Below are 27759 nucleotides of genomic sequence, written 5' to 3'. Positions count from 1 at the left end.
TGGGATTAAGGTCTGGTGACTGGCTAGGCCACTCCATGACCCTAATGTGCTTCTTCCTGAGCCACTCCTTTGTTGCCTTGGCTGTATGTTTTGGGTCATTGTCGTGCTGGAAGACCCAGCCACGACCCATTTTTAAGGCCCTGGCGGAGGGAAGGAGGTTGTCACTCAGAATTGTACGGTACATGGCCCCATCCATTCTCCCATTGATGCGGTGAAGTAGTCCTGTGCCCTTAGCAGAGAAACACCCCCAAAACATAACATTTCCACCTCCATGCTTGACAGTGGGGACGGTGTTCTTTGGGTCATAGGCAGCATTTCTCTTCCTCCAAACACGGCGAGTTGAGTTCATGCCAAAGAGCTCAATTTTTGTCTCATCTGACCACAGCACCTTCTCCCAATCACTCTCGGCATCATCCAGGTGTTCACTGGCAAACTTCAGACGGGCCGTCACATGTGCCTTCCGGAGCAGGGGGACCTTGCGGGCACTGCAGGATTGCAATCCGTTATGTCGTAATGTGTTACCAATGGTTTTCGTGGTGACAGTGGTCCCAGCTGCCTTGAGATCATTGACAAGTTCCCCCCTTGTAGTTGTAGGCTGATTTCTAACCTTCCTCATGATCAAGGATACCCCACGAGGTGAGATTTTGCGTGGAGCCCCAGATCTTTGTCGATTGACAGTCATTTTGTACTTCTTCCATTTTCTTACTATGGCACCAACAGTTGTCTCCTTCTCGCCCAGCGTCTTACTGATGGTTTTGTAGCCCATTCCAGCCTTGTGCAGGTGTATGATCTTGTCCCTGACATCCTTAGACAGCTCCTTGCTCTTGGCCATTTTGTAGAGGTTAGAGTCTGACTGATTCACTGAGTCTGTGGACAGGTGTCTTTCATACAGGTGACCATTGCCGACAGCTGTCTGTCATGCAGGTAACGAGTTGATTTGGAGCATCTACCTGGTCTGTAGGGGCCAGATCTCTTACTGGTTGGTGGGGGATCAAATACTTATTTCCCTCTGCAGAATGCAAATAAATTCATATACTTTCCACAATGTGATTTTCCGGATTTAATTTGTGATGTGCTATCTCTCACTGTTACCAATAACCTACCCTTCAATTATGGGCTGCTCATGTCTTTGTCAGTGGGCAAACTTACAAAATCAGCAAGGGATCAAATACTTATTTCCCCCACTGTATTTACACACCCAGATCCGTGCGTAAAACGTGGTTTCAAAAAGGGGGCATGACTATGGGAGGGGCACGGGCAGATCAGGGGTGTTCCTGCAATTTATGTATGCTGTTATGGAATAAGAGGAATCCATGCCTAATTTAGGCACAATGATTTACACCAGGGTTCATTTGGTGTAAATTCTCATGCCTAAAAGTAGTCATGGATCCTGGCACTAAGCACTATTATATAAATGTAGTCTAACTTTGAGTGCCATTTATAGACTAGGCCTAAGTGCTATTTTTTTTCAGCGCTGATCTTTCGGTGCCATTTATAGAATTTGGTTCTAAGTGCTCCCATGATAACATTTTTGTAGGTCTCGCACCCTACTGTAAAAATTAGCATGGGACCCGCAAAAAGAAAAAGAAATCCCTATTTTTAGATCACGTTATAAATGGGTTTAGCAAGTGGGACAGTCCCACATTAAAACGTGCAGCCCATTTCTTAATGCTTTTTAGTAAAATGGCCCCTTAATTTCTTGTAACACTGGGAAAGAGAAAAAAAAGTCACAGGGAAAAATATATATATATAAAAAAAGGAGGTGAACATTTGCCTAAAAGTGCTAAATTTTAAGAACTGCACAAAAGTGCCACTGTGCTACACACAGATGTTTCTGCTGGACTAAACTTTTCCTCTCATGTTCCCTCCCTTCCAGAAGTTGCAGGAGGAATTAAATCCGTGCACAATAGATGTGCTATTTTGGCTCAGTATCTATGTTGCTATTATCATTTCTAGATAGACTAGACCAGACCAGACCAGATATGTGAAAAGGAAGGAGATACAAGAATGAAAACACAGAAAGGGTTTCATCTTGACTCAGCCTTGTGTGAATTCTCTCTGTGACTGGGCCAATCACATTACCTCCCTGTACCTCAGTGTACCAGAGTACTACTAACAACATCCTTCTGACCTCTCTGCTGTGCAAGAGTCCATGAGGTGAGCTAGTCTCCACAGGGAACTGTTTCCCTGCATCTCTCTGAAATTTATAATACCTGTGGACAGCTGAAAGGCACCAACCAAATTCTATCCATTGTCCCAAGCCCTTCAATCAGGCGAGCTTCAGAGGTGAAGCTATACAGTGCATCAAGCTGATAAAGTGATTGAGCCCTTTGAAAAAAAAAGGGATTGCTTTTCAAACAGTCTTCACAGGCGTCCCTCATGTGTCCTGTTAAAAATAACACTTGGGATTCCTTCCCAATCTATTTTTGGCTCAGATCCAAGCACAAGTTCTGAGTCATGAGCTGAGGGTGGACCCTTCTTATACCCTGACACCCAACCCTAGTAGGGACACAAAACCATTTGGTCCCTGATCAAAATAGAAAGATTAAACCTCACATTATAAAGACCCAAGCAATTGGGTTTCTGGGTTTTTTTGTTGGGTTTTTTTTTGTTACATATATACTCTAAAAAAAATACAATTTCAAAGAATACTTTTATAATACCCAAGCAAAGGTTAACCCTGTTGAAAAAGCAGATCATCTTCTGGAGATGGTGGTAAGGAGGGTGAACCTCTAGTATCTCCCCAAACAGACTTCTAGAGACTAAAGGCATGATGCAGGCATCTGTTATCTTATGTGGGAGCCAATATCAGATATGACTCTGAGGTCATCTGTAGATGTCTTCTGGAACAGACTAAGGAGGAAGAGAAATACAGTTAAAAAAAAAAAAACAATCTACACTTTAAAATGTTATAAAAATAAGCAAAGAAAATAACTTGGTGACCTTCCATTACCTAAGAGTCCCTACAGAAAAATTATGCATGTCAACACTTCTCCTTTTGCCAGTTAAATTCCAGGGTTTGTTTCTGCTAACTTTCAGTTCCTGCCTGCTGAAACCAGCCTGCCAAGCTCAGAATGTGTTCTGTGTGTGGACATGCAAGGGACTGACATCAGCCAGCAACAAGACCTCTCTTATCTGATCAAGACAGCTCAGGAGACAATACAGCATTAGCTTCTGATTCCATTGCCTCCCTGCAGTAACTGGGTCAAAAGGGGATTTTAACAGTAAAACAGAGCTGAAAAATCACAGATCAGTGTTACACAAAATTGAGATTATGGATGTCTATGTTTTAAAACAACTTTTATTACAGTTTAAACAAGCTTCCCCCTCCCCTTGTTCTGCCTCCATCTCTCCAAGTTATTGCAAATTTTCTAATAATCTTTGTATAGGAAGTAATCATTTTTTTTCTGCAAGCCTTTATTTAAAACAATGCCGTCTGTACCCACCCCCAGCACCCCCCCCCCTCCCCACTATGCTTCGGATGCCTCAGATAGTTCATGGCATTCACAAGTTCTGGCTTGCAGGTAGCCTGAGTAGAAAGAACTATAGGGGTATGTCTGAAAGTTGCACATTCCAGACTTATTCTCTGCAACCTGCAGGTAACATGAATTATTTGACATAGGCTCTGCTGGTACCTATTTATCCCATGGCCACCTCAGGCACAAAAGTGACAGATGCTTCGACATGCTACAATTAGTAGCCTGGTAACTAAGTGGGGCTTTACAGAAACGTCCGGGATGCTTTCTGACTGAGGGGTCGATATAGCAATCTTCCATTACAGCCTTGCACTGGTGGCTTAGTACATGGCTTCCTAACATAAGTAGAATACCAAACTGTTGAGTGCTGATGCAGTAAACAAATTGTTTGCAAATAGGACCTACGCACAACTTGTCTGCTGACTTGGAAGGGCACACTGGACGCATGCATACACGGTTCTACGCTAAAAGCAGTTACAGCTTGTGCACACATCTGTGCATGGGCTGGAATGCTATTTTGTGCATGAATTTTGTGCAACCTCAATATTTTTTTGTGCAAAATAGTACATACATGCACAGATGTGTGTGGAACTTTGGGTGCCAGTACCATTGTTTTTATGTTCAGACATCTGTGCTGTTAGATATTGCAGAAGAATAGACACACATCCCCCTTCACTTTGTTTTTGTTTTTACTGTGCTCTTTGTGGAATCAGAACAACAAACAAAAAAAACCTACACACAGTAGCGGCCCTACCATTAGGCCAACTGATGCGGGGGGCCTCAGGAGTCACTCTTCACAGAGTGGCATCTCGCTCCTTTCCACCCCCACCGGCCGCAGTCTGGCATCTTACCCTGCCCTTCCTTCCTCAACCCCCTTCACCGAATCTACCTTCTTTTCTTGTTTTCCAAAAGCCAGCAGTGGCAGTGATTCCCATAGGCTGCCCTGCCTCCAGCACTGGCCTCTTCTCTCTACTGCAGCCTGCCTCTCTGATGTAACTTCCTGTTTCCTCAGAGTCAGGCCGCAGTAGAGAGAAAAGGCTGGTGCTGGCGACAGGGCAGCCTATGGGAATCGCTGCTGCTACTGACTTTTGGAAAACAAGAAAAGAAGGTAGATTTGGAGAAGGGGGTTAAGAAACGAAGGTTGGAGATGCCAGACCGTGGCTGGAAGGGGAGGGAGGGAGTTGGGAAAGGCAGAGAGTGTGTGAACAGAGAGATGTTGGACTTGGGGGGGGGGGGGGGGGCAGGGATAGCATCTCATCCCTCACCTCAGGCTGCTCCTGCCCACACATATTGCTGGTCTTACATTTTCGCAGTAAAGAAAACAAACAGGCCTGAAAGCCCCACTAACATAATTGCAGAAGAACGAACTAATCCTTTTAAGCCGCTCTACACTTGGGTGGCAATTTTATGAATTGGCACTAAGATTTTGGTGCCCCAATGCTGTGTGCTTAGTGTCAATTCAATAACGGCATCTGGGTGCCAAGATTCTGTTATAGAATATGATTGTATAGGAGTGGCCTAGTGGTTACAGCACCAGTCTTGAAATCCAGAGGTGGCCAGTTCAAATCCCACTGCTGCTCCTTGTGATCTTGGGCAAGTCACTTAACCCTCCATTGCCTCAGGTACAAACTTAGATTGTGAGCTCTCCTGGGACAAAGAAATATCTAATGTACCTGAATGTGATTCACCTTGAGCTACTACTGAAAAAGGTATGAGCAAAATCTAAATAAATTGTAACTTGGCATGGGTGCACACAAAATTACATGCCAACAGTTACACCAAGTCAATGTTGTCTTAACTCTTGACGCCGAAGTGTGTGTGTTATTTATGGGGTATCCTTTCAATAAAGTGCGCCAAAATGTAGACACTGGGATGATGCGTGCTTAGCACAAATTCTATAATGGCAATTCCGTGTGGAACTAGCATTATGGAATACTAGTGTAAATCCATAGTTTGAAACCTGACTGTAGGCACAAGCACTTAGGCATTCAAAGTCGGATGTAAGTGACAGATCAGTGCACCCAACTTCTAGAATAATGACTAAGGGCACTTCAGCCAATTAACAGCCAATTATTAAACTAAGTTGCATGTGCAACCAGCCTTATTTTATAAATTGCACGTGCATTTGCATACAAAGCGTAAAGTTGAACACCCAGCTTCACAGAATCCGGGGTATGTGCATATTTTAGAGACATGCCCTTATCAAACCTACGCACTAAGCCACAGATTCTATAAATGGCGACTATAGTTGTGCTTGCAAATCAGTGCATGCAGATGATTTGAGCATGCAACTTAAATGCTTAACAAGCCAATCAATGCTAATTGGCTCCTAATTAATGGTGTTAATTGGCTTTAATTAAAATTTACTTGCAGATCGAATTCCATAATGATCTGCGTGCAGTGGCGATCCTAGGTCGGCTGCCACTCGGGATGGATCGCCGCTGCACACCCCCTCTCCGGGTGCAGCGGTGTCCATCCCCCCAGGGTGCAGCATGACCCCCCCCCCCCCCAGCGCAATGACACCCCCTCCCTGGTGCATCAAGCCTCCCCTCGGGTGCATTCTTGGCTGCTAGAGGGTGCAGAGAGCAGCCGCGTGCCTGTCGGCTCTACTGGCTCCCTGCTCCCTCTGCCCCGGAACAGGAAGTAACCTGTTCCGGGGCAGAGGGAGCAGGGAACCAGTGGAGCCGACAGGCGCATGGCTGCTCTCTGCACCCTCCAGCAGCGTGCACCCGGGGTGGACCGCCCCCACCGCCCCGCCCTTCCTACGCCACTGTCTGCATGTAAATCCTAATGCGCATAAATTTGGGGGGGCATGGCTAGGGGGCGTTCCAAAATTTTACATACGTAAATATAGAACTCAGCTGCCTGCTTCAGCAGGCATAATTGCCAGTGCCTAATGTTAGGCACAGTTTATGCCCTAACCCCTGGATTCTATATAACATGACTAAAATGTAACAAATCTGGTTGTATTCTGGATTTGTGCATGCAATTTAAATTACTTAACAAGCCAATCAGCACCAATAATTGCCACTTAACAAGCAATTATTAACTCTACTTGGCATTAATTAGAATTTACACACACAATTTGCTAGGCATATTCTGTAAAGTGGTGTGCATGAATTCTAATGCGCACTGCCAAAAAGGGGGCATGGCCATGGGCTTTCTGAAAATCTGCTCCATGTCTAACTTAGCTGCTGGTATTTACACCAAGCTTTACTTGGTGTAAATGGACACCCTTAGAGTTAGGTGCAGGCATGGCCACTAGGTATATTCTATAAACTCGTTAGGCATGGTTTACAGAGTTTTCCCTTATGTGGTGGTGAAGCCCCACCCAGCGAATCCCAGGATGCCCTGGGCAAGGCTGGGCACTGACATTTTCAAGGCGGTGCAGGAAGAGGAAGGAGTGTACTACTCCTTCCTCCGTCACTCACCAGATACGAGGGGAGGCGGAGAAGGGGCTGCTAGGACACCAGGTTGGGTGACTTGCGTTTGCGGCCCACTAGGCCACCAGGGCTTTTTTGGGGGGGTGCGAGGGGGAGTTGGGGGGGGATAGAGATCCACTGATCTCCAGCCTCCTTTGGACTTGTGTCGGGGGGTTGGGGGGGACCTCCAGCCCTCGTGTCGCTGGCTTGGGGGTGGGGGGTATGGGAGTCCTGCCAGCATGCAAATGCATGCTGGACAGGGCTCACCATTCCTCCCCAATGTTCTGCAATCCTTAATGCCAGCTCTGAGCTGGCGTAAGGTTTGCCATGGGCAGCACACCAATGTTTGGACTGCTGCTCGCTGATCATTGGGAGGAATAATAAAATATCTGTTTAGCATGCATTTGCATGCTGCTTGTGTTCAAACCCTGTGAGCATGTTGTTTCACATGCTCGGGGGCTCTGATCATGGGGCGGTAGCAAACGCAGGCGCTAGTATGACACTAGTAGCCTCTAGCGCCTGCGTTTGCTACTGATCATCTGCCCATAAAAGAGACAAAATGTATGCTTTCTACCTATTCTGCTGACTTTGCATCTAATGTACAGTTTTAAAAAGCAACCCATACTTCTATGTCATATATCTATATATCTCCTGTATCTATCTGTTTTTCTATATGGTCGATAGATACATATAGATGCATATATGTATAAATACACAAACAAATGTCACAGTATCTGAGGAATGTGTCAGCCATGATATCTGCAAGAAAAAATATCTAGAAATATCTAACATGTATAAACTATAAGAAATCCATACTACACTGGCTGAAGGTAGCCTCTGAAATGATTAGCTGTCTGGTCTGGCTCACTGAGCTGCAGTAGGGCACAGTGACATTTACAGTATGCTAAACTTTACCTGCTGTACTGCCTTGGGTGAATCTCTTCATAAAGACATATTCTGCATTCACAGAAACCCTCCCACAACAACTAGGACACTTCCCCTTATAACTCAACATACAATCAATGTACCCCCCCCCCCCCCCCAAAAAAAAAAAAAAAGAAATCAGATTCTGATGTCATCCCAGTAACAGCAACATAGCAACATAAACCCTCTCCAGTACCAGGCATATTATAAACTAATACAAAACCCTACAAAAGACATTTAGCTTCTTTAGAGAAAATCTACCATTCCATAACAACACAGTTTTCTAAAACTCACACAAAAAAGCAGCACCATAAATATTTCACTAGCCCTAGAACATCCATACACCTACTTAGAAAACTGAACAAATTGGATTCATACAATACAGATCCCTACATACTGTAGAAACTCCGTGCTAATAGAATACCCAGTCTCAGCTATCCATACAGAACGTAGATAGACCCTTAAGAAATTCAGAATAAGTAAACCTAAACTAAAAATAGAAATATGTAGGAAAACATTAATCTGAAACCTAAAGAAGCCAGATCCAGTATGCAGTAGAACACCAAATAAAGAGAAAGAGAAGCATTTTCCCCTATACAGTGTAAAATATAAAGATAACACATATACCCCCTAATTCTATAAACTTGTGCACCTAAATTTATACTTGGTGCATAACTTTGCACATATAATATATAGAATAAGGTTACTTGTACAGAAAAAACTTAATTTAATATTGGCTGTTGATTGTAGTTATCAGTATTAATTGGCACACTACTTGCTAAGCATATTCTATAAAGTAGCCCATGTAAATTATACTGCACAGATCTCAAAAGGGGGTATGGCCATGGGAGGAGCATGGATGAGTTGTGAGTGTTCCTAAAATGTATGTGCAGTGTTATAGAATAAAGTTAGACATGGGCATTTACACCAGGTTTTCATTGTGTAAATGAATATGCCTAAATTTTAGTCACAAGGACAGCACTACGTGTATTTTGTAAACCACGCCTAACTTTAGGCATGGTTTATAGAATACACATAGAGGGGCATTTTCAAAAGAAACATCTAAATTGGGATTTGGACATCTTTGTAAAATGTCCAAATCCGGAGGCAAGGAAAAGCTCATTTTCAAAAAAAGATGGACGTTTCGAAAATACCAAGGACGTCCTTAGATTTGAACATCTTTGACTTTTGGCGATTTTAGAAACCAAAGACGCTCAATATAGAATCTGCCCCTATATCCCTAGCCCTCCCTTATGTCTATCATCTTTCCTCTACGTGCCTATATCCCTCAATTTAGTATCTCCCCTCTATCTTTCTATATCTCCCCTTCCCCAAAATCTACCATTTCCATCGCCCTAACCCATATCCATGGATCTAGCATCTTCTTTCCTTCTTTTAAGGTTCCCCCTCCCCCTGTCCAGCAGCTCCCCTTTGTCCTTCTATCCCTTCCCATCCTCCATATCTAGCCTCTCCCCTTCATCTCCCCAGTCCTCCCCAATGCTGCATGTCCTGCATTTCCTGTCTCTCTTCCTTCCAGTGCCATGAGGTCTCTGCATGGTTCCTTTACTCTCCTGTCCCCCATTCCCACATTTTCCTTACCAACCTATCCATATACCTCCATACTGCCACCACCACCACTGCTGCAACAGCATCTCCACAAACCTGCAGCCATTGTGGCAATAAAAAATACAACAAACTCAGGGCCTCCGTGACTAGGGCACAACTCAAAGGTCCTGCCCCCTCTAACATGAAAGCAGTGGCATTCCTAGGTCGGCTGCCACCCAGGGCGGATCGCTGCTGCGCACCCCCAGGGTGCAACATGACATCCCCCCCTGGGCTCCACTGGCTCCCTCTGCCCCATAACAGGAAGTAACCTGTTCCGGGGCAGAGGGAACAGGGAACCAGCGGAGCCGACAGGCGCGCGGCTGCTCTCTCCACCCTCCAGCAGCGTGCACCAGGGGCGGACCGCCCCTACCGCCCCACCCTTGCTATGCCACTGCATGAAAGTGTGTGTTAGAAGGGGCAAGACCGGCAGAACCTTCGGCTTTGAGAAGCCACTGAATCACAGAGGTGGCTCATTGTATTTTTCAATACCACTGTGGGCGTGTGCTTGTGGAGTTCTGTGACTTGGGGGGGGGGGGGGTGGAGGAGGGAGGGGACGAGAGGGAAGGCTGTAGGGCAAATGCTGCCATCTGCTGTTTGAGACCAGCTGCTGCCTGAGGCATCAAGCTGCCACTGCAAACTTTGCACAAACAAAACAGACAGTGTCTTGTCAGGGCTGAGGATTCACTGAGAATCCTTTAAAGGCTAACTTCACATCACTACTCAGCTGAACTACAATGTTTCACTTACTGCTCATCAATCTGATATTTTTTTGATGCCTCAGTAATACTGATACAAACTCCCCCCACATTACCAGGCACTTTGTGAAGTAACACAAAACCCTGAGAAAAATTACTTAGAACTTATAGAGCAAACTCCTCACCTGCCATACCATAACAGCACAAACTCCCAGAATTCAAAGAGCAGCAACCTCTACCCATGGAAAAAAAACCACAATGTAAATATTCCACCATGCCCTAGAACAGTATTATTTTACCATCAGGGAAAGGTGTGGCTTAGCGGTTAGAAGAATTAGGCTGAGAAACAGGGAAACCAGAGTTCAAATCCCACTTCTTCCACTGACGCGCCTTGTAACTTTGGCAAGCTGCTCTGTCCACTTTAGCCTCACTTCCCTCCCCTCCTGCTCCCATTACACTGCCTGGCAGTGTTGCCACTCCTATGTTTTTCCACCTAGATCTATTTTTTTGTTCCTTTGTTTCTAGGCAATATTTATATTCATTTGAGTCATATCTCTATGTAATGTGATCAATTTAAATAATAAAGCACTAAGTGAAATGCTTGCTATTTCCACTCATTGATCAAATTTTGTCAGCTACATTATTCTGCCTGTGTTGGTGAAAACAAAGCATACCAATTGGCTATGTTGGGAGTCTGTGGCCAACAGAGAAAAAAACAGAAGAAGCTATCAGATATAAAGATGCTTGTTGCTAGACATGGAAACCTCAGCACCCATTGTAGAAGATGTTAATGAAGGATGGTGCCATAAATGTTATTGTGAGAAACTGGATAAGTACAAGCAAGGAAATAAGGTTGCAGTTGTTGACTTAAATGATGATGAATCCTGGTAATGGTCCCCCCAATATTCAGCCGGTGTGGGGTTGCACGGTGACTACTCGGTGATCAGACCAATATTCAATGCCAGGCTGTATCTAGCGACTGGCATTGAATATCCGATTTTATTTTGCCAGCATCACAAGTCCCAGTGCACTAATGCATGGTGAAAAGAACACAGACTTTGACACACAACAATGATGTTCATAAATACAAGAGCAACACAGGGGTTCACATGTTGCATTGAGGAGAGCGACCATGTTTTTGTCTCTCTCTGGGGCTCCCATGCCTTCCCTGCACCCTGTTTGCTCTTGGAACCCTCCTCTCCAGTTGGAAATTTCCCCGTCCATGGATTCTATATAGCATTCCTAGAGATATGCACCGAAATTGAAGCATATTCAATAACAACACACGTAACTTAATTGGTTTAACAAGCTAATCAGCGTTGATAACAGCTCTTAACAAGCAATAATGAGCACTAATTGGCAATAATTAGAATTTACACGCACAACTCGTTAAGCGTATTCTGCACCAAAACTAGGCACTGCTTAAAGAATACGCTTAGTTGGGCACTGATTTCCATGCTGATTTTTTAGGCGCCATATATAGAATCTCCTCCTTGATGCACAAATTTCTTCTAAAACCCGCAGTATCGATGTCTGTTAAGGGCATGGAGAAACCATGATGAGGGGATGATAGGATGATGGCTGAGGCTCCCGCAGTGTCCCTGTTCTCCAAACACCAATTGCTGCTGATTGCCGAGGTGGTGAGGAAAGCCCTCAAACCACGCTTGAGCCAACTTTCCAGTCAACTTACCCGCCTTGAAACTCTTTTGGCTGAGACTACTCACCGTATAGGCAAACTAGAGAATTAGGTGTCTGCCGTGGAAGATGCGGAACATGCAACTGAGGCTGCGCTGTTGCAGCTGGAGAAGCAGGTGTGTGCTCAAGCTGATAAACTTGATGAGCTTGAAAATTGCTTGCGGCGAGGGAACCTTCGTCTCTTGGGACTGTCAGAGCGGTTGCTGGAGCATACGCTACCTACCCTGTTAGAGTAGTGGCTAAAACGTCACCATGTAGATGTCTCCAAGAGATGCATTTAACAGATGGGCAGCATCAGAAATTGCAGCATCAATGGGTGAGAGATGTCTTCTATTCCTATTTGAGAGGGCATTGGGGTGGTGTGCCTGTTCTGTTTTTAAAAATTCTGACCTACACAGCTTCTTTGGTGTTTCGTGACTTAGGAGGTCGCTGTTTGCTTTTAAAGGTCTGGGTGCAGGGGAAAGAATTTTACTTGCTGGTGATCTATGGCCCTACCCCTTATGATGACCAGTTCTATCCATACCTTTCAACTCAATTAGTGCCCTATCGGGGGGTCCAACCTGGTGGTGGTGGGTGATTTAAATCTGGTTATGGACCCAGATCTAGATCGCTCAGGAGGCCTGAAGGGGGTGGATTGTAGGTCTCCTGGACATCAGGTTCTATGTAATTTCATGTTAGCGTTGGATCACTCTGCAGCTCCTCAGTACCTCTGCACTCTCATCTCTCCCTACATTCCTCCCTGGGAACTCCGTTCACTGGGTAAATCTCTCTTATCTGCACCCTTCTCCTCCACCGCTAACTCCAGACTCCATTCCTTTTATGTTGCTGCATCCTATGCCTGGAATAGACTTCCTGAGCCGGTACGTCAAGCTCCATCTCTGGCCGTCTTCAAATCTAAGTTAAAAGCCCACCTTTTTGATGCTGCTTTTAACTCCTAACCCTTATTCACTTGTTCAGAACCCTTATTTTATCATCCTCACCTTAATATTCCCTTATCTCTTGTTTGTCCTGTTTGTCTGGCCTAATTAGATTGTAAGCTCTGTTAAGCAGGGACTGTCTCTTCATGTTCAAGTGTACAGTGCTGCGTACGTCTAGTAGCGCTAATCTTGTAGACCCCTGGCATCTTTTCCACCTTTCAGATAGGGTTTTTACAAATATGTCTTGGGCCCATGGCAAATTTACTAGATTGAACTATATTCTTGCTCACCAATCCTTATTTTCTCAGGTTCGGTCGGCTGAAGTGGGCACAGAAAGGATCTCTGATCACTCTCTTGTGTGGGTGGATCTTGAAGTTCTGCCTCTGTCTCAGCCTAGAGGTGGGTGGTGGTTCCCTAGCTATCTTGCTCACAATCCTGACTTCCTAGCTTATTTAATGGACTACTTGAAGTATTTTGTGTCCAACAAAGAGCAGCATGAATCTCAACCTAAGTTATTCTGGAGCACGGCCAAAGCAATGCTTCGGGGAGACATCATTGTCTTTGTTAGTCATCAGAACCGGGTGATTCTGTGGAGTTCTATAAGATGCTTCATTTACCTCTCCTGAAACTGCTGTTGGCATATTATGCTGAGGTGGTGATTGCTGGAGCTTTTCCTTGTCATGAAAATACGGCTTTATTTATTTATTTATTACATTTGTACCCCACGCTTTCCCACAACACTCATTCCTAAACCGGGCAAACCGAAGGAACTATCGGGTTCTTATCATCCTATTTCTTTAATCAATATGGATATCAAAATTCTCTCAAAGACCCTTGTAAATCGTCTTGTTGCACATTTACCTCAGTTGGTAGGTGATGAGCAGGTGGGTTTTACCCGGGCTCATCAGTCTGTGGTCAATGTTAGGAAACTCTTGTTAGCCATGTGCCATTGGCAGGCCAGTGATATTCCCGCTTTGGCTCTCAGCTTAGATGCTGAGACAGCATTTGATAAGGTGGTCTGATCACATTTACTTGGAGTGCTTGAGAGGGTGGAGATCCAAGGGTGGTTGCTTCAGGCAGTCCACACCCTAAATCATGGTCCTATGACTCAGCTGTTGGTTAATGGTGAGTGCACCTCTGACTTTCCCATTTCTTGAGGCATGCGACAGAGATGTCCCCGTCACCTTTGTTATTTGTTTTATCTTTGGAACCGTTGCTTTGGGTTCTTGAGAGTGATGGGGCCATCCCTGGCGTTACTGAGTTGGGCCAACAGATTAAAACCCTAGCATTTGCTGATATTGTTGACACAGACTGAGAACACTTTGCCTTCTTTATAATGTGTGATTACTGAATTTGGAGTGATTTCTGGCTGTTCCCCCAATTTACAAAAATCAGTAGCTCTTCCTCTTCTTTCTTCTGTCCATACACAGTGGAGGGGCTCCTTTCTTTTTACCTGGGCAATTGAGGCTGTTAAATATTTGGAGGTCCATTTGCTTTCTAACTTGTCTCCTTTGCATGTTCTGGATGATACTATTGGGAAATTGTGCGTTTGGGCAGCTTTTCCTCTCTTTCTTTGGGGCCGCATATATTTATTTAATATCTTAATAGCACTTAAATGGTTATACATGTTTCAAATGTTGCCAATCTTCCTTTCTCAAAGAGATGAGGTGGTACTGTGGCGGGCTCTGCAGACATATTTTTTTTGGTGAGGTAAGAGACCCCGTTTGCCTTTGAGTATTCTGCAGACCTCACAGGTCCTTGGTGGAATGGGTTTTTTAAATTTGAGGTATCTAAATGTGGCCAGTGTCATGCGCCATATGAACGACTGGTTCTAGAACACCACCAGCTTTTCTATTCCATCTCTGGAAACTAGAGTTTTGCCTCAGCGTGCTACACACCACTAGTGGTTTTCTTCCTGGGGTACTGCGGACCTTTCCTTTTTTGAAAACCTGTCATCGTTTGGCAGTGGCTATGTCAGCACCACCACTTTTCTGCTGCCGCTGCCACTACCCCTTGTCAGTTTGTGATAATCCAACTTTTCCTCCAGGACATGGACATAGTGTTTACACTGATTGGGCAAGGTATGGTGTAGTGTATCTTTGCAAGGTGTCACAGAAGAAGAAAAAAATGAAGTCCTTTGCAGACGTCCAGCAAGAGTTTTCCATTCTGCCTCGAGATCAGTTTGTGTATCTGCAGCTTACACTTGGACAGATCTGACGGAGAATGTACAAGAGACATTGTCAGAGGTTTTCATGTTGGGCTTGCAACAACATGTCCCTTTAACCTTTCACCACTGGTTTTTGCAGATTACAACTGAGGAGATGGATTTTTCTCAGGTGGCTATGCAGTGAACTGCAGACTTGCGTGTGATGATTACACCTCAGCTGATCAGAGATTTTCTGCTTGGCATCTGTAAATATCTACAAATTTGCAATGCGTTTAAACATTTCACATCAGGCTCGCCATATGGGTTTGTTTCCCGCTGGATCTTGTCCCTAAGTGTCAGGCACTGGGGGCCACTCCTGGCCACATGTTTTGGCACTGTTCTGTGGTAGCAGGCTTTTGGTCCAGCTTGCTGTTTATCATCCACAAACTCTGGTCTTGTGTGCTCCCTATGAACCCTTTGATGTTATTTGGAGAACATTTTCAAGCCTCAGCTCTTCCAAAGAGATTCCAAGCTTTCTTGCATAAGGTGGCGTTGCAGGCTGGCTGGATACAACGGGCCCCTCTCTCAGCACTGGAGACTCTTAATGATTACCCAGCTTCATATGGATCATCTGCAGATCATGGACTTTGCGCATGCCACTGGTCAACAGTTTCAAGCTACCTGGGAACCCTTTTGGGAGACCCTTGATCAATATATGAATTCATGTCATGTTCTGTTGTCCCACAAGCCACCAAGGATGGGGGTCGGGGTTGGGGGTGCATTGGGTTGGGGAGAAAAGTTTAAACTGTTGATATCCCTATGTATGCTGAGTTTTTATGATTGGTTGTTTTTGTCTTCTGTACTGATGTCAATAAACATGATTTTAAAAATACAAAAGCAGTGCTCAGCTTGTGTCCAGAAAACACAGCCTGCATCTTTAAATTTCAACCCCGTGGTAGCAGGATGTATTTTCCGGACACAAGCTGAGCATTGCTGATGTATTTATGAACACCATTGTTGTGTGCTGAAGTCTATGTTCTTTTCACCGTCGCACTAGAGCACTGGGACTTATTGCCAAAACATGGCCTGTGTCGAGCCATGTATGCATATTGAGGAAGTGATGATTATTGATTGGATGTCCTTTTGCAATAATATAGGCTTTAATGAATTTCTTAGACTCCACTTCTTTGGACCTCACTTTTTTGTTTGCTGTTTGATACCCATGAACATCTTTTCTTGGACTCACAATCCAATTAGGCACAAAATTTTTGTGTCTAATTACTGACTTATCCCTATCAGAAGAATTATACATAACAGTAGATTTTAACACCATAATGGTCATTTAGATACACCACTTGTTATATGCTGCAGAGCAGTTAGTGCTTACTAACCATTAGTACTGGGCTTCTCAACCCAGTCCTCAGGGAACACTGACTTTCAAGTCTCATCGGGTTATTAGGATAGCCACAATGAATAAGTATGAGATAGATAGATTTGCATACAAAGGAGGAAGTGCATGCCAATCCCATGCATATTCACTGTGGATATCTGGAAAACCTGATGGAATATGATGTGCCTTAATGAAGCCAGCATTATTAAATGATCCCCAATAATGAATCAGACCAAATCCCAGTTGAAGGTGTAACCAATAAACAGAGTTTGGCTATTGCCCCATTTATTAAGGCACAGTGTACTTACACTTTCTGATGCTCTTTCAGCTTCACTCATGATGTTTCAGAGGGACTTCTGTTTCTTTCCAGCTGAGAAAACTTCTCATCGCATGTAAGAAGGGGAGAAAATGAACAATAACCACATTTTTCATGGCCATTTATACTGTATACATCCACATCTACACCATATATAGAAATAAACTCACGTCAACCATTGACACTCCTTGTGATCTTGGGCAAGTCACATCTACCTCCATTGACTGAGGTACAACTTAGATGTACTCCCATTTGGACAGGGAAATAATTTATGCACATGATTGTAATTCATAGCTTGTGATCTTGGGCAAGTCACCTAACCCTCCATTGCCTCTGGTACAAACTTAGATTGTGAGTCCTCCTGGGACAGAAAATATCCAGAGTACCTGAACGTAACTCACCTTGAGCTACTACTGAAAAAGGTGTGAGCAAAATCTAAATAAATAAATAAATAGCGAGCTTAGATCTGGATAAGGCAAATAATCCATTGACAGTACAGTGTCTCTTTTTCATGCTTTTCTTACTTTAAGAAAGGCATTAGTTTTCTGGATGTCTCACTTCAATGGAAGCAGAAGTGTTAGCTCAGTTCTTCAGATAGGTCAAATTCCTTGTGTCTTCATTCTAGTGTACACGCTTTTGATCTTATTCCTAGGTTCCCCAGATTTTATGCCCTAATCCATTTTGCTGTGTATATTTACACTTCTTTTATTGTGCCCAGTGCCCACACATTCCCCATACCACTCTGCAGCTGTTATGACTGTATTCATGCATTATGGATCAGCACTATTTGGGCATGGGATATCTGATGAACAGCAGCCCAGTAGCACCCCTTTATTCTTTAGATCCATAATAGCATCAATGGCTTTGTTAGAAGGCAGCATTCAAAACTCTGAGTCAGAGGAGAGAGAGAGAGAAAAGAGGGATGTGGCTGCTAATATGTGAAAATTGTAAAGGGAATATAGGTGAATATTTTATCTTATTTCTGGGTTTATGGACTAAGCCTTAAAAGTCCTTAAAGACTGATCTATTCGGAAGGGCATATCCGAATGACCCAACTTAAATGACTCAACCCTGCACACCTCACTATTAAAGATCGTATTGGACATTAATGAACTCTTTTACCTCAACCCAACTTGATTGAATCTTATCTTCCCTATCCCAATACAACATTTTGTACCTATCCCATACCGGATTTGACGAATGCCTTCACGGTATTATGTAAGCCACATTGAGCCTGCAAATATGTGGGAAAATGTGGGATACAAATGTAACAAATAAATAAATAAACATTTTCCCATTGACACAAAATGGGAAAATCTGTTTCCATCAGGCTCTACATAGAAATTCTTAGCCACATGATTTAACCAAGAAGCCACTGTATTGATATGTCACAAAATATTACACCAGTGATTCCCAAACTTGGTCTTGGAGGCACCCCAAACAATCAGGTTTTCAGGATTTCCACAATGAATATTCATTAAGGAGATTTGCATGCACTGTCTCCACTGCATGCACATCTCTCTCATGAATGTTCATTGTGGCTATCCTGAAAACTTTAGGGGCTGGGGTGCCTCCACGACCAGATTTGGGAACCACTGGATTACACCATTAGCTTCTCAACCCTCTCCAGGCGGCAAACCTGACAGACAAATTTCTAGGATTACCACAATGCATATACATGAGATAAATATTCATGAATCACAAACCCAATAGATGCAAATATATTTCATGCATATTCATAGTGGTAATCCTAAAAACCTGACTGGCTGGGTACAGGCCTTCAGGAGAAGGTTAAGAAGTATTGTATTAGATAGTGTAGTTGCACTCTGTGACAAAATAACCCATAGCAGCTTTTAAAGGACATCTGTTCCTAGAGCAGATAGGTTACAACTTCAAAATCTAAATTGCACTCTGCCATGGAGATAATTAGCAGTCAAAAGAAGGCCAACTTGAGGATTTGGAGGTACCTATAGCATAATAAAAATGCTTGTCGATACAGATCTTTAGAAAAGTCATATCACTGCAGAGTGCTGTAGGGTATCTGCAGGAACTAGTGTGCAAATGCAGCTATCTCCAGGTTGCATGCTAGGCTTCCCCTATAAACCTTGTAAAATGCTTTGGGATGTAATTTTATAAATGCTTTCCATGCATAACAGGACTCATAAAATACAGACCAATGTAAATGTATGTGCCAAGACATAAAGATATATACTATGCTGGTAGGCATGTACAGGGGAAGAATTTGGGCAGAGTGTGGGCAGAGTTCACGAGCACACACATGCCCTTAATTCTATAAACTCAAGCACTCAAATTTCTGACTAGTATGCAACTTTATGTGCACAAGTTTTAAAATAAGGTCAGTTGCACATGTAACTTAATTCAATAATTGGTACTAATTAACTGCCCTTAGTCAGTATTCTATAACTTGTGTGCTCAAATTCCAGAGTGTGTAACTTCAGGGGAGGGGCATGAGCGAGTCAGGGGTGTGTCAGACAGTTAGGTGTGGAGGTTATAGAATTCTATCATTTATGTGCCTAAGGGTGTAAATGCACTAGTATTCTATAAGGGCAGTTATGTGCACAACTGCAGTTATAGGATTCACGCTTAGCACACATCAGCCAGGCACCTAAATTTCAGCGACCTTTTGAGAATTTACCACATGGATTCTAAACTATGCTAATCTACGCACTTTCTTACACAATCCAGGCAAGGACATTACTCCTACATACAAGGTGTCCTGCAATAAAATTACCCTGTTGGAGATGTCCTGATTTTGAGTGAGTGGGGGTGGGGGATGGGTTCACTAAACTTTGTTAAAGTTTTGCAGTTACTGTGTGATAGCCCTCTGTGCTAACTGTTGGGGATTTTCCCAGCATCTGCCCATCCAGTTAATACAGAGGAAATACACTTATGGGATAAACTTCTAAAGGTTGCCTAAAATTAGGTGCCAGGATGTTGCACGCTAAGGACTAGATTCTATATATCATGCCTAAAAAAATTAGCGCTGAAAAAAACTACTCCTAGGCATATTCTATAAATTATGCCTAAATTTCTGTGCAGTTTATAGACTACTACTACTTATTTCTAGAGCGCTACTAGACGTATGCAGCACTGTACACTTGAACATGAAGAGACAGTCCCTGCTCGACAGAGCTTACAATCTAATTAGGACAAACAGGACAAACAAGAGATAAGGGAATATTAAAGTGAGGATGATAAAATAAGGGTTCTGAACAAGTGAATAAGGCTAAGGAGTTAAAAGCAGCATCAAAAAGGTTGGCTTTTAGCTTAGATTTGAAGACGGCCAGAGATGGAGCTTGACGTACTGGCTCAGGAAGTCTATTCCAGGCATATGGTGCAGCAAGATAAGTCTAGCGCCCGTCTGTGTGACTAAATTTAGTTGTGGGCAGTTACGCCAAGTAAAACTTGATGTAAATGCCAACGAGTAAATTAGGTGCAGACTGGGTGTATTCTATAATAACGTGCATTCCACGCCTATGGTCACGCCCCCTTTTCAAATATGCAACTTAGAATTTAAGCACATCGCATTACAGAATATGCTTAGACAGTTGTGCGTGTAAATTCTAATTAATGCCAGTGTCAATAATTGCATGTCAATTGGCAATTATCAGCGCTGATCGACTTATTAACTAATTAAGCTGCATGTGCAAATCCAGAATACGATTGGATTTGCATATGCACCTTAAGTCACGCTATATAGAATCCGGGGGTAAGCGCAGATTTGTATAATGGCAGTTGCATGCTTACCTGTCCTTATAAATGATAAAAGGGATGGGACGACTTCCCTATGAGGAAAGGCTAAAGCCTGAAAGGCTCTTCAGCTTGGAGAAGAGATGGCCGATTGGAGATATGATAGAGGTCTTTAAAATACTGAGTGGAGTGGAACGGGTAGAGGTAAATCACTTGTTTACTCTTTCCAAACATACTAGGACTAGGGGACAGTGGAGGAGTGGCCTAGTGGTTAGGGTGGTGGACTTTGGTTCTGAGGAACTGAGTTTGATTCCCGGCACAGGCAGCTCCTTGTGACTCTGGGCAAGTCACTTAACCCTCCATTGCCCCATGTAAGCTGCATTGAGCCTGCCATGAGTGGGAAAGCACGGGGTACAAATGTAACAAAAATAAAATAAACAATGAAGCTGCTAAGTAGTAAATTTAAAACAAATTGGAGCAAATATTTCTTCACTCAACATGTAATTAAACTCTGAAAGTCATTGCCAGAGAATGTGGTAAAACCAGTCAGCTTAGTAGTTTCACCTCACAGTACAGTTATATCTTTAGTTTCCTCATTGAAAATATTAGGAGTTATACTGGGCAATAAACTTTCAAGTTTAAGTTTCAGCAGTGATACAACATTGTTTTTACAGATTATGGCAAATACATTATTTGAGACACATTTTGCATCAGGCTGCTCTCGAAACGCTTGTCCATGCATTGGTTCTCAGCAATGTTGATTACTGTAATGCTCTTTATCAGGGTCTTAGAGTCTTTCATATTCAACATCTTCAAATGATTCAAAATGTGGTTATCAAACTGGTAAGAGGTGCTAAGAAATATGTCCACGTGATGCCGCTCCTACGCAAGGCCCATTTGGTTACCAATTGCATCCTGTATATTGTTCTTGGGGTTATTTTATTTATTGCATTTGTATCCCACATTTTCCCACTTCTTTGCAGGCTCAATGTGGCTTACAATACATCATGAATAATGGAAATGCATGATAAGATAGATATTTAGTACGACAGACAGATCTTGGGTGACATGATTATGATAAGACAAGATAGTAGTCTAACAAGCAGATATACTAAGTCTTTTCTGGATACTTGTGGAGAGATTTACATTTGTTGGTCTTTGTGGTTCGCCTTCCACACTTCTTGCCAGCTTTATTATTTCCTTACATTTCTCAATGTATTTTTAGACTGAGTCAATAAAACTTACTTATTATAACCACATTCAAACAAATAGAACAAAAGAATTAGGAAAACAATTTTTAGTGTAGTTGGCCCTCACTTGCGGAATACTCTTCCTGTTTATATGAGGCTACAAGATTCCTTACATAAATTTTTAAAACAGAGTCTATTATTTGGTGATGCATTTTCCTGAGCACTCTTTCTTTCATTGGTATGGGTGGAGCTCCAGGTTCTGTGTGTGTGTGTGTGGGGGGGGGGGGGGGGGGGGGGGTCCTGGATGACACTTTTTCACAGCTTTTTTTTCTAGCATAGTCTCTACTACCTTTCCTATTTTAATGAAATTCTTTTTGATACTGTTTTTTTTTAAATTGTTTATATGTGTAAACCGCTCAGACAGCTTCTGATGGGCAGTATAGCAAATAATAAAGAAACCTGAAAAACGATTTGGATACTTTCCTAAAAAAAGAGTCCATAAGCCGTTATTAAGATGGACTTGGGAAAATCCACTGCTTATTTCTAGGAAAAGCAACATAAAATCTGATTTACTGTTCTGGGACCTTGCCAGGTACTTGTGACCTGGATTAACCACTGTTGGAAACAGGATACAGGGCTTGATGGACCTTCGGTCTGTCCCAATATGGCAACACTTATGTTCTTATAGAATACTAGCATAAGGCCACATTTACATGCCTAAGTTTAGGCGTGAGCACCTTCACTAGCTCCAAGGCTGGGACTGGGGTAAATACTTGCATCTAACTGTAGGCAGTTAGATGCATAAATGCAAATAGAGCGGAGGAGTAGCCTAGTGGTTAGTGCAGTGGACTTTGATCCTGGGGAACTGAGTTCAATTCCCACTGCAGCTCCTTGTGACTCTGGGCAAGTCACGTAACTCTCCATTGCCCCTGGACAAAATAAGTACCTGACTATTTAGATTGTAAGCTCTTTGAGCAGGGACTGTCTTTATCTGTATGGTGTACAGCGCTGCGTATGCCTTGTAGCGCTATAGAAGTGATAAGGAGTAGTAATATATGTAAACCATTCTGAATGTAGTTGCAAAAACCTCCAAAAGGCAGTATATCAAGTCCCATTTCCCTTTCCCTAGTATTCTATAATCTGTGCACCTGTGTGACATGCCCATGTCCCCCTTGGAGTTGTGCTTTCTGGAATTTGAGTGCACAACTTATAAAATACCGACTAAGGACAATTACACATGTAACTGCCAATTAGCTCCAATTATCATCAATAATTGATTGTTAATGCAAATTAGCATCTAATTAATCTATTATGTTACATGGGAGTGAAGGAGTAGCCTAATGGTTAGTGCAGCAGCTTGAGAACCGGGTTCAAGTCCCACTGCAGCTCCTTGTGACTCTGGGCAAGTCACTTGACCCTCTATTGCCCCACATACAAAATAAGTACCTGTATATAATATGTAAACCACTTTTATTGGCAGTTTAGCAAAATCCTATCCCCTTTCCCATTGAGCTTATCCTATAGTTTACACACTAGACAGAAACTTGGACACACAACCCTCTAGACTTAGGGGTAAGTGCACATGAACTGCACTGGATATGACCCAGATACACATAACACCATTTACTGAGGTGGTATTAACACACTAGCAGACTGATTCTCAAAATGTAATGCCAATGCTAGAGGCAATTAGTACCAAACTAGCTCCAGCATTAGTGAGCACAGAATGCTCAATTCTATATATGATGCCTTAAGTTGTGTGTGCTAATTTGGCCACATAGTCAAATTGCGTGCACAACTTAATTAATTAACAAGCCAATCAGTGACAATAGTTGGCAAATTCTAATTAAAGCCAATTAGTGCATTTAGTTGGTTAATTGGCACTTAACCAATTAAATGCACTAATTGGCTTTAATTAGAATTTACACACACAACTTTCTAGGTGTATTCTATAATGTGGTGCGTGCAAACTCTAATGTGCACAGTCAAAAAGGGGGCATGGCCATGGGTGTGGAATGGGTGGGTTTTGGGTATTAAAAAAAACTGCACAGTATTATAGAATACCCCTAAACTGGGCCTAGCTTAGGTGCAGATATTTAGGCCTGGTTTCAGGTGGCCTAAATAGTTGGGCCTAAATTTTAGTCACAAGAATGGCATGTGAGCGTAACCTATAAACTACAGTAATACCTCGGTTTTTGTTGAATTCGGTTATCGTCGATTTTTTCCGTGAAAATTTTGTCTCGGATTTCGTCGGCGTGCTCCTGCTCATTGTGGCGTTGTTTCTCATTGTGTGAGCATCACCCCGCGTGTCTAATGCAATGCATGTAAGATAAAATCACATGTGCTCAAATCTCATTGTCCCTGTTAAGTGTTTTCCTTGCTAATAAGTTACATTGATTCATATAGAAATAATTGCCTCGGTTTTCATCGGTTTCGGATTTCGCCGATTGTTTTCAGACAGTTTATTGACGAAAACTGAGGTATCACTGTACATGCAACATAGATATAGTTTATAGAATCACACTAACCACATGGTTTTATTGCGCTGATTTTTAAGGCACCATCTATAGAATTCCCCCCAATGTGTGCACCAAAGGTTAGAGCAAATATCCTGCTAATATAGTCAAATGGATGTTAATGAGGTCATTTCCTATTCTTTCCCAATGCTCAGAGAACAGTGCACAAAACAAGAGCGCCCTCGCTGCTGAAAAAATAATGCCACTTTGGAGCAGACATTAGGGTGTTTTGGATTTCTCACGATCCTTTCTGTAAAATCTGCTGGTTTTGATTTCTTTTGGAAGTGGCAGAAAGCCCGTGCAAGCCTGTAAGCGCCTGTAATGTGCACAAGTCCACGCAAACCTGAAAGTGAAGGCACACATTAGTGCCCGTTTCCTGCGCTTAAATATAAGCCTTCCGAGTAAAAATAAACTGAAAAGCTTATATTTAAAGGTGCTTCACGTTTGGGTCTGCCTGGCACATGCGCAGAAGAGCTGAGCTTAATGCGAAACGCTTCTGTGCATGTGCCAGGCACGTTCCCCCCTTGCTTTCACTTTTACAGTGCACACATAATTTCATTTTCCTTTGAACACTGGCAAGCTAGGTTTCTGCGCTCTTTCGGCGTTATGGGGGGGTGTTCTGCGCTGTTGGCTTTGCGGCAGGCATGCTGAGCATCAGCCTGCAGATAACACAGCACATTTAACAGTAGCACCTGCCCATTCCCCACCCCATTCTGTGTCAGTAAGCAGAGACTGGCCCACACCCTAAATTAACTAGTAGAGCTGGAGTTCATTAGCAGCACATACTAATGTTAACGGTTTAGCCCACTTTAGTAAAAGGACCCCTTATCGAGGTTCTTTAATTTTGAAAGCACAAATCCTCCTTGTCCTCAGGAGGGAAGCTTGTCTTCTCCCCCTGCTACGCTGTAACCCTTCACCATCCAGGGTCCGTCCTGATATTAAACAGTTAATCCGACTAGAAGCTGCAAATCAGTCTATGGATTATCTTTGTTTTCTTTCTTTCTTTTTACTAGATTTTAGGGCTACTATTGCAGGTGTTGGCCTTCCCAGAAGTAAAACATTTTCATTTTTCAGCCTGAAGATCTGACAGGGCACCAGGAACTGAACCACACCGCAATTCTTAGCCCAACTTTTTTCTGTTTTTCCTTTCTCATTACTTCATTGCTGGTTAAAAAAACAAAATAAAACAAAAACCATTGCCAGTCTCTGCAGAACCTGACTAAAGAAACAACAGCATAACTGTTCAAGCCATGTAATGATGATGCCCCGTTTCCCTAGTGTTTCTGTTAAACAGAAGTAAACTCCGGTTTTCAAAGAAAAAGAATGTCGGTAAAAGTATAATCTATAAAAAAGCTGTTGATGGAAAAAGAAAGAACATTATAATATGGTGACGGATGCTAAAAGTAGTTGATAGAGACCAACTCCTGTCACCGCTGAGGCGCTTTTGGATCAACCCAGAAGGGTGACAGGTTCTGGCTCCGTTTAACCGAAGGTGGGGGAGAGGTATTTCTGCAAAAGTGTCTTTAGTTTGTTTGAAGAGACTTTGGACTGTGTACTGAATAGATACACCACAGACTTCTCTTTGCAAGTAAAGTGATCTCTAGCTTCAGCTCTGAGCGTAAACAAAATTGAGACGCAATCTGGTTTAAATTAGTTGCTAAACTGACGGATATGTTTACTGCCACTGCTACACTTTCACTTCACAGATTAGATGTAGTGTCCAGACTCAGCTGCCGTGATCATGCCCTTGGAACTATGCTGTGTATTTTGGCTGTCTCATAATGAGGGTTTGTTGGATGCTTAAGCCGTGGTTACAACTTTTGGTAAACAAGCGGAATAAAAAAGGTGTCAATATGAGGTGTGTGAACACCTGTTTAGAATTAACTGGGCGACAGACTATGAAAGAGGTCAACCTTGCAAACTATTGAATTAGGCTTTATAGCTTTTAATCACCGAAGCCTGCCTGTTGTAATAACACATATTATTTTCTTCCCTGATACTGTCACCTGCCCTGAATTCCACCAACATATTTACAGCCCTTTGACAGTTCAAGGGCAGCAGATTGTTGTGCTCTAAAGAAACTCCTTTCTCCTCCTCCCTGTGCCTTTTGGAGGTCTTATATCCGCTGAACATACTGTGCTGGTCTCTGCTATTTCTGACTCTTACGTGGGGCACTGGAGTTCCACCGTCTTTAAATAAACAAAGTTGGCCGTCTGCGCTTATTGACGTGTTAGGTACATGGTAGGCAACAGGGCAGACGGTTATGTGTGTGTTTTTTTTAATTAATGGGACATTCCCATTGACTTTAAGTAACCCCTTAAGACCCTATTCTCGCAGGTATGTGAAAGAAAAGCCCAGCAGTGAATTAAACCATGCCTGGAACATGGAATATATGTTAAAGCCTGGCTTACTTTTCTGCTTCCTTTTCGTGGTGGGCGTGGCCGTTGCTGTGCCTTAGGCTGGTCTCCTCGGTCCCAACGCTGGAGTGGTTGCTGCTGCTGAGGCTGCCATTGGGTTCCTGCCCCCCGGTGGCTTGCTTGGTCGCCTGGAAGTTTTTCTGGGTGTCAAAGGCACCGCAGGGGCCCTGCTCCAGGTCCTTGTTATTAGAGACGGCCTGCAGTCTGCGGTCCGCGTTCCGGGGGCAGCATAAGAGCTTCTTGAACGCCTTCCTGAAATCAGGACTCCTGCAGTAAATGATGGGGTTGAAGGCCGAGTTCACATAACCCAACCAGTTGAGGAAGAGGAAGACCTGGCCCGGAATTAGTGTCCTGTCGAATACTTTGATGATATTGGCTACAAAGAAGGGTAGCCAGCAGAGGGTAAACGTGCCCATGATAATTCCCAGGGTCTTCAGGGCTTTGTGTTCCTTAATGGCTAAAAGTCTTGAAGGCCTCCTCTTAAAGCTTCGTCTGCCCTTAGAAGACGACACTTGAGGAACCTCGTTGAATCTCACTTTATCCTTCTCTATTAAGTTGATCTGCCTGGTGGCCACAATAAATACCTTGGCATAAACAAAGATCATAATGACCAGAGGGACATAGAAAGAGATAGTGGATGAAATGATGGCATAAGACATATTTGTATCAAAGTCACAGCATTTAGGGTTCTCATAGCACTCCATGGCCTCATCGTTAGCGGTGTCCCTCCACCAGTGGTTCATAATTGGCAAAAAGGATATTAGAGCCGAGATGGCCCACACAAAACAGACCACCAGCCTGGCTCTAGTCTTAGTGACCAGCATTTCATACTTCAGGGATGAAGTTATGGCTATGTACCTGTCCACTGCAATCACACACAAGGTCTCGATGCTTGCTGTCACGCACAAGACATCCACCGAGGTCCACAGCTCGCAGACGGTGGTCTCGTAAAGCCAGTCGCCACTTACCAAGATGGTGGCACCCGGAGGCACCACTAAGAGCCCCATGATTAAATCAGCACAGGCCAGAGAGGTGATAAATATATTGGTCATAGTCTGTAAACGTGGAGTCTTGGCTATAGCAACGATGACTAGTAGATTTCCAATAACTATAACTAAGATAATGAGAGTCAAAATCACCCCAAGCCCCCATTTTTGGGAGAGGGTAGCATCTTCTTGGCAGCCACTGGCATTAGCCGTTAAATTCCCCGAACTAGCGTTGTCAGAGAGGCAAGGAGCCATCCTGGAGCAGGTATGCTGGCCTGGGTTCAGGTGTGAAGCTGGGCTGGTGCGGGTTGTAGTCCCCAGGCTTGTGTGGGAGCAGCTGCCTGAGTCCGTGC

General features: G+C 43.4%; 1 protein-coding gene across 1 annotated transcript; it reads right to left on the bottom strand.

The window, feature by feature from the left end:
- Positions 1-1456: 1456 nt before the first annotated feature.
- ADRB3 (adrenoceptor beta 3) lies at positions 1457-27759 on the bottom strand. The gene is made up of 3 exons (XM_030199630.1): positions 26415-27759; positions 16579-16649; positions 1457-2853 (listed from the first exon to the last, which is right to left on the bottom strand). The coding sequence occupies exons 1-2, from the start codon at positions 27659-27661 to the stop codon at positions 16601-16603; spliced, it is 1296 nt and encodes a 431-aa protein (XP_030055490.1). The 5' UTR covers positions 27662-27759; the 3' UTR covers positions 1457-2853; positions 16579-16600.

Source organism: Microcaecilia unicolor, chromosome 4 (assembly GCF_901765095.1).
Source record: "Microcaecilia unicolor chromosome 4, aMicUni1.1, whole genome shotgun sequence".
In the NCBI taxonomy this organism is placed as follows: Eukaryota; Metazoa; Chordata; class Amphibia; order Gymnophiona; family Siphonopidae; genus Microcaecilia; species Microcaecilia unicolor.
Note: the sequence above shows the minus strand (reverse complement) of the source record. Positions and strands in the feature narration are given on the sequence as shown.

What these genes read in the sequence shown, in the direction of transcription:
- ADRB3 (XM_030199630.1), bottom strand. Translation starts at nt 27,661, where the DNA reads ATGGCTCCTTGCCTCTCTGACAACGCTAGTTCGGGGAATTTAACGGCT. An exon ending in CACGAAAAGGAAGCAGAAAA is followed by an intron (nt 16,650 to 26,414) that starts GTAAGCCAGGCT and finishes TGCGATGAGAAG; the next exon opens with TTTTCTCAGCTGGAAAGAAA.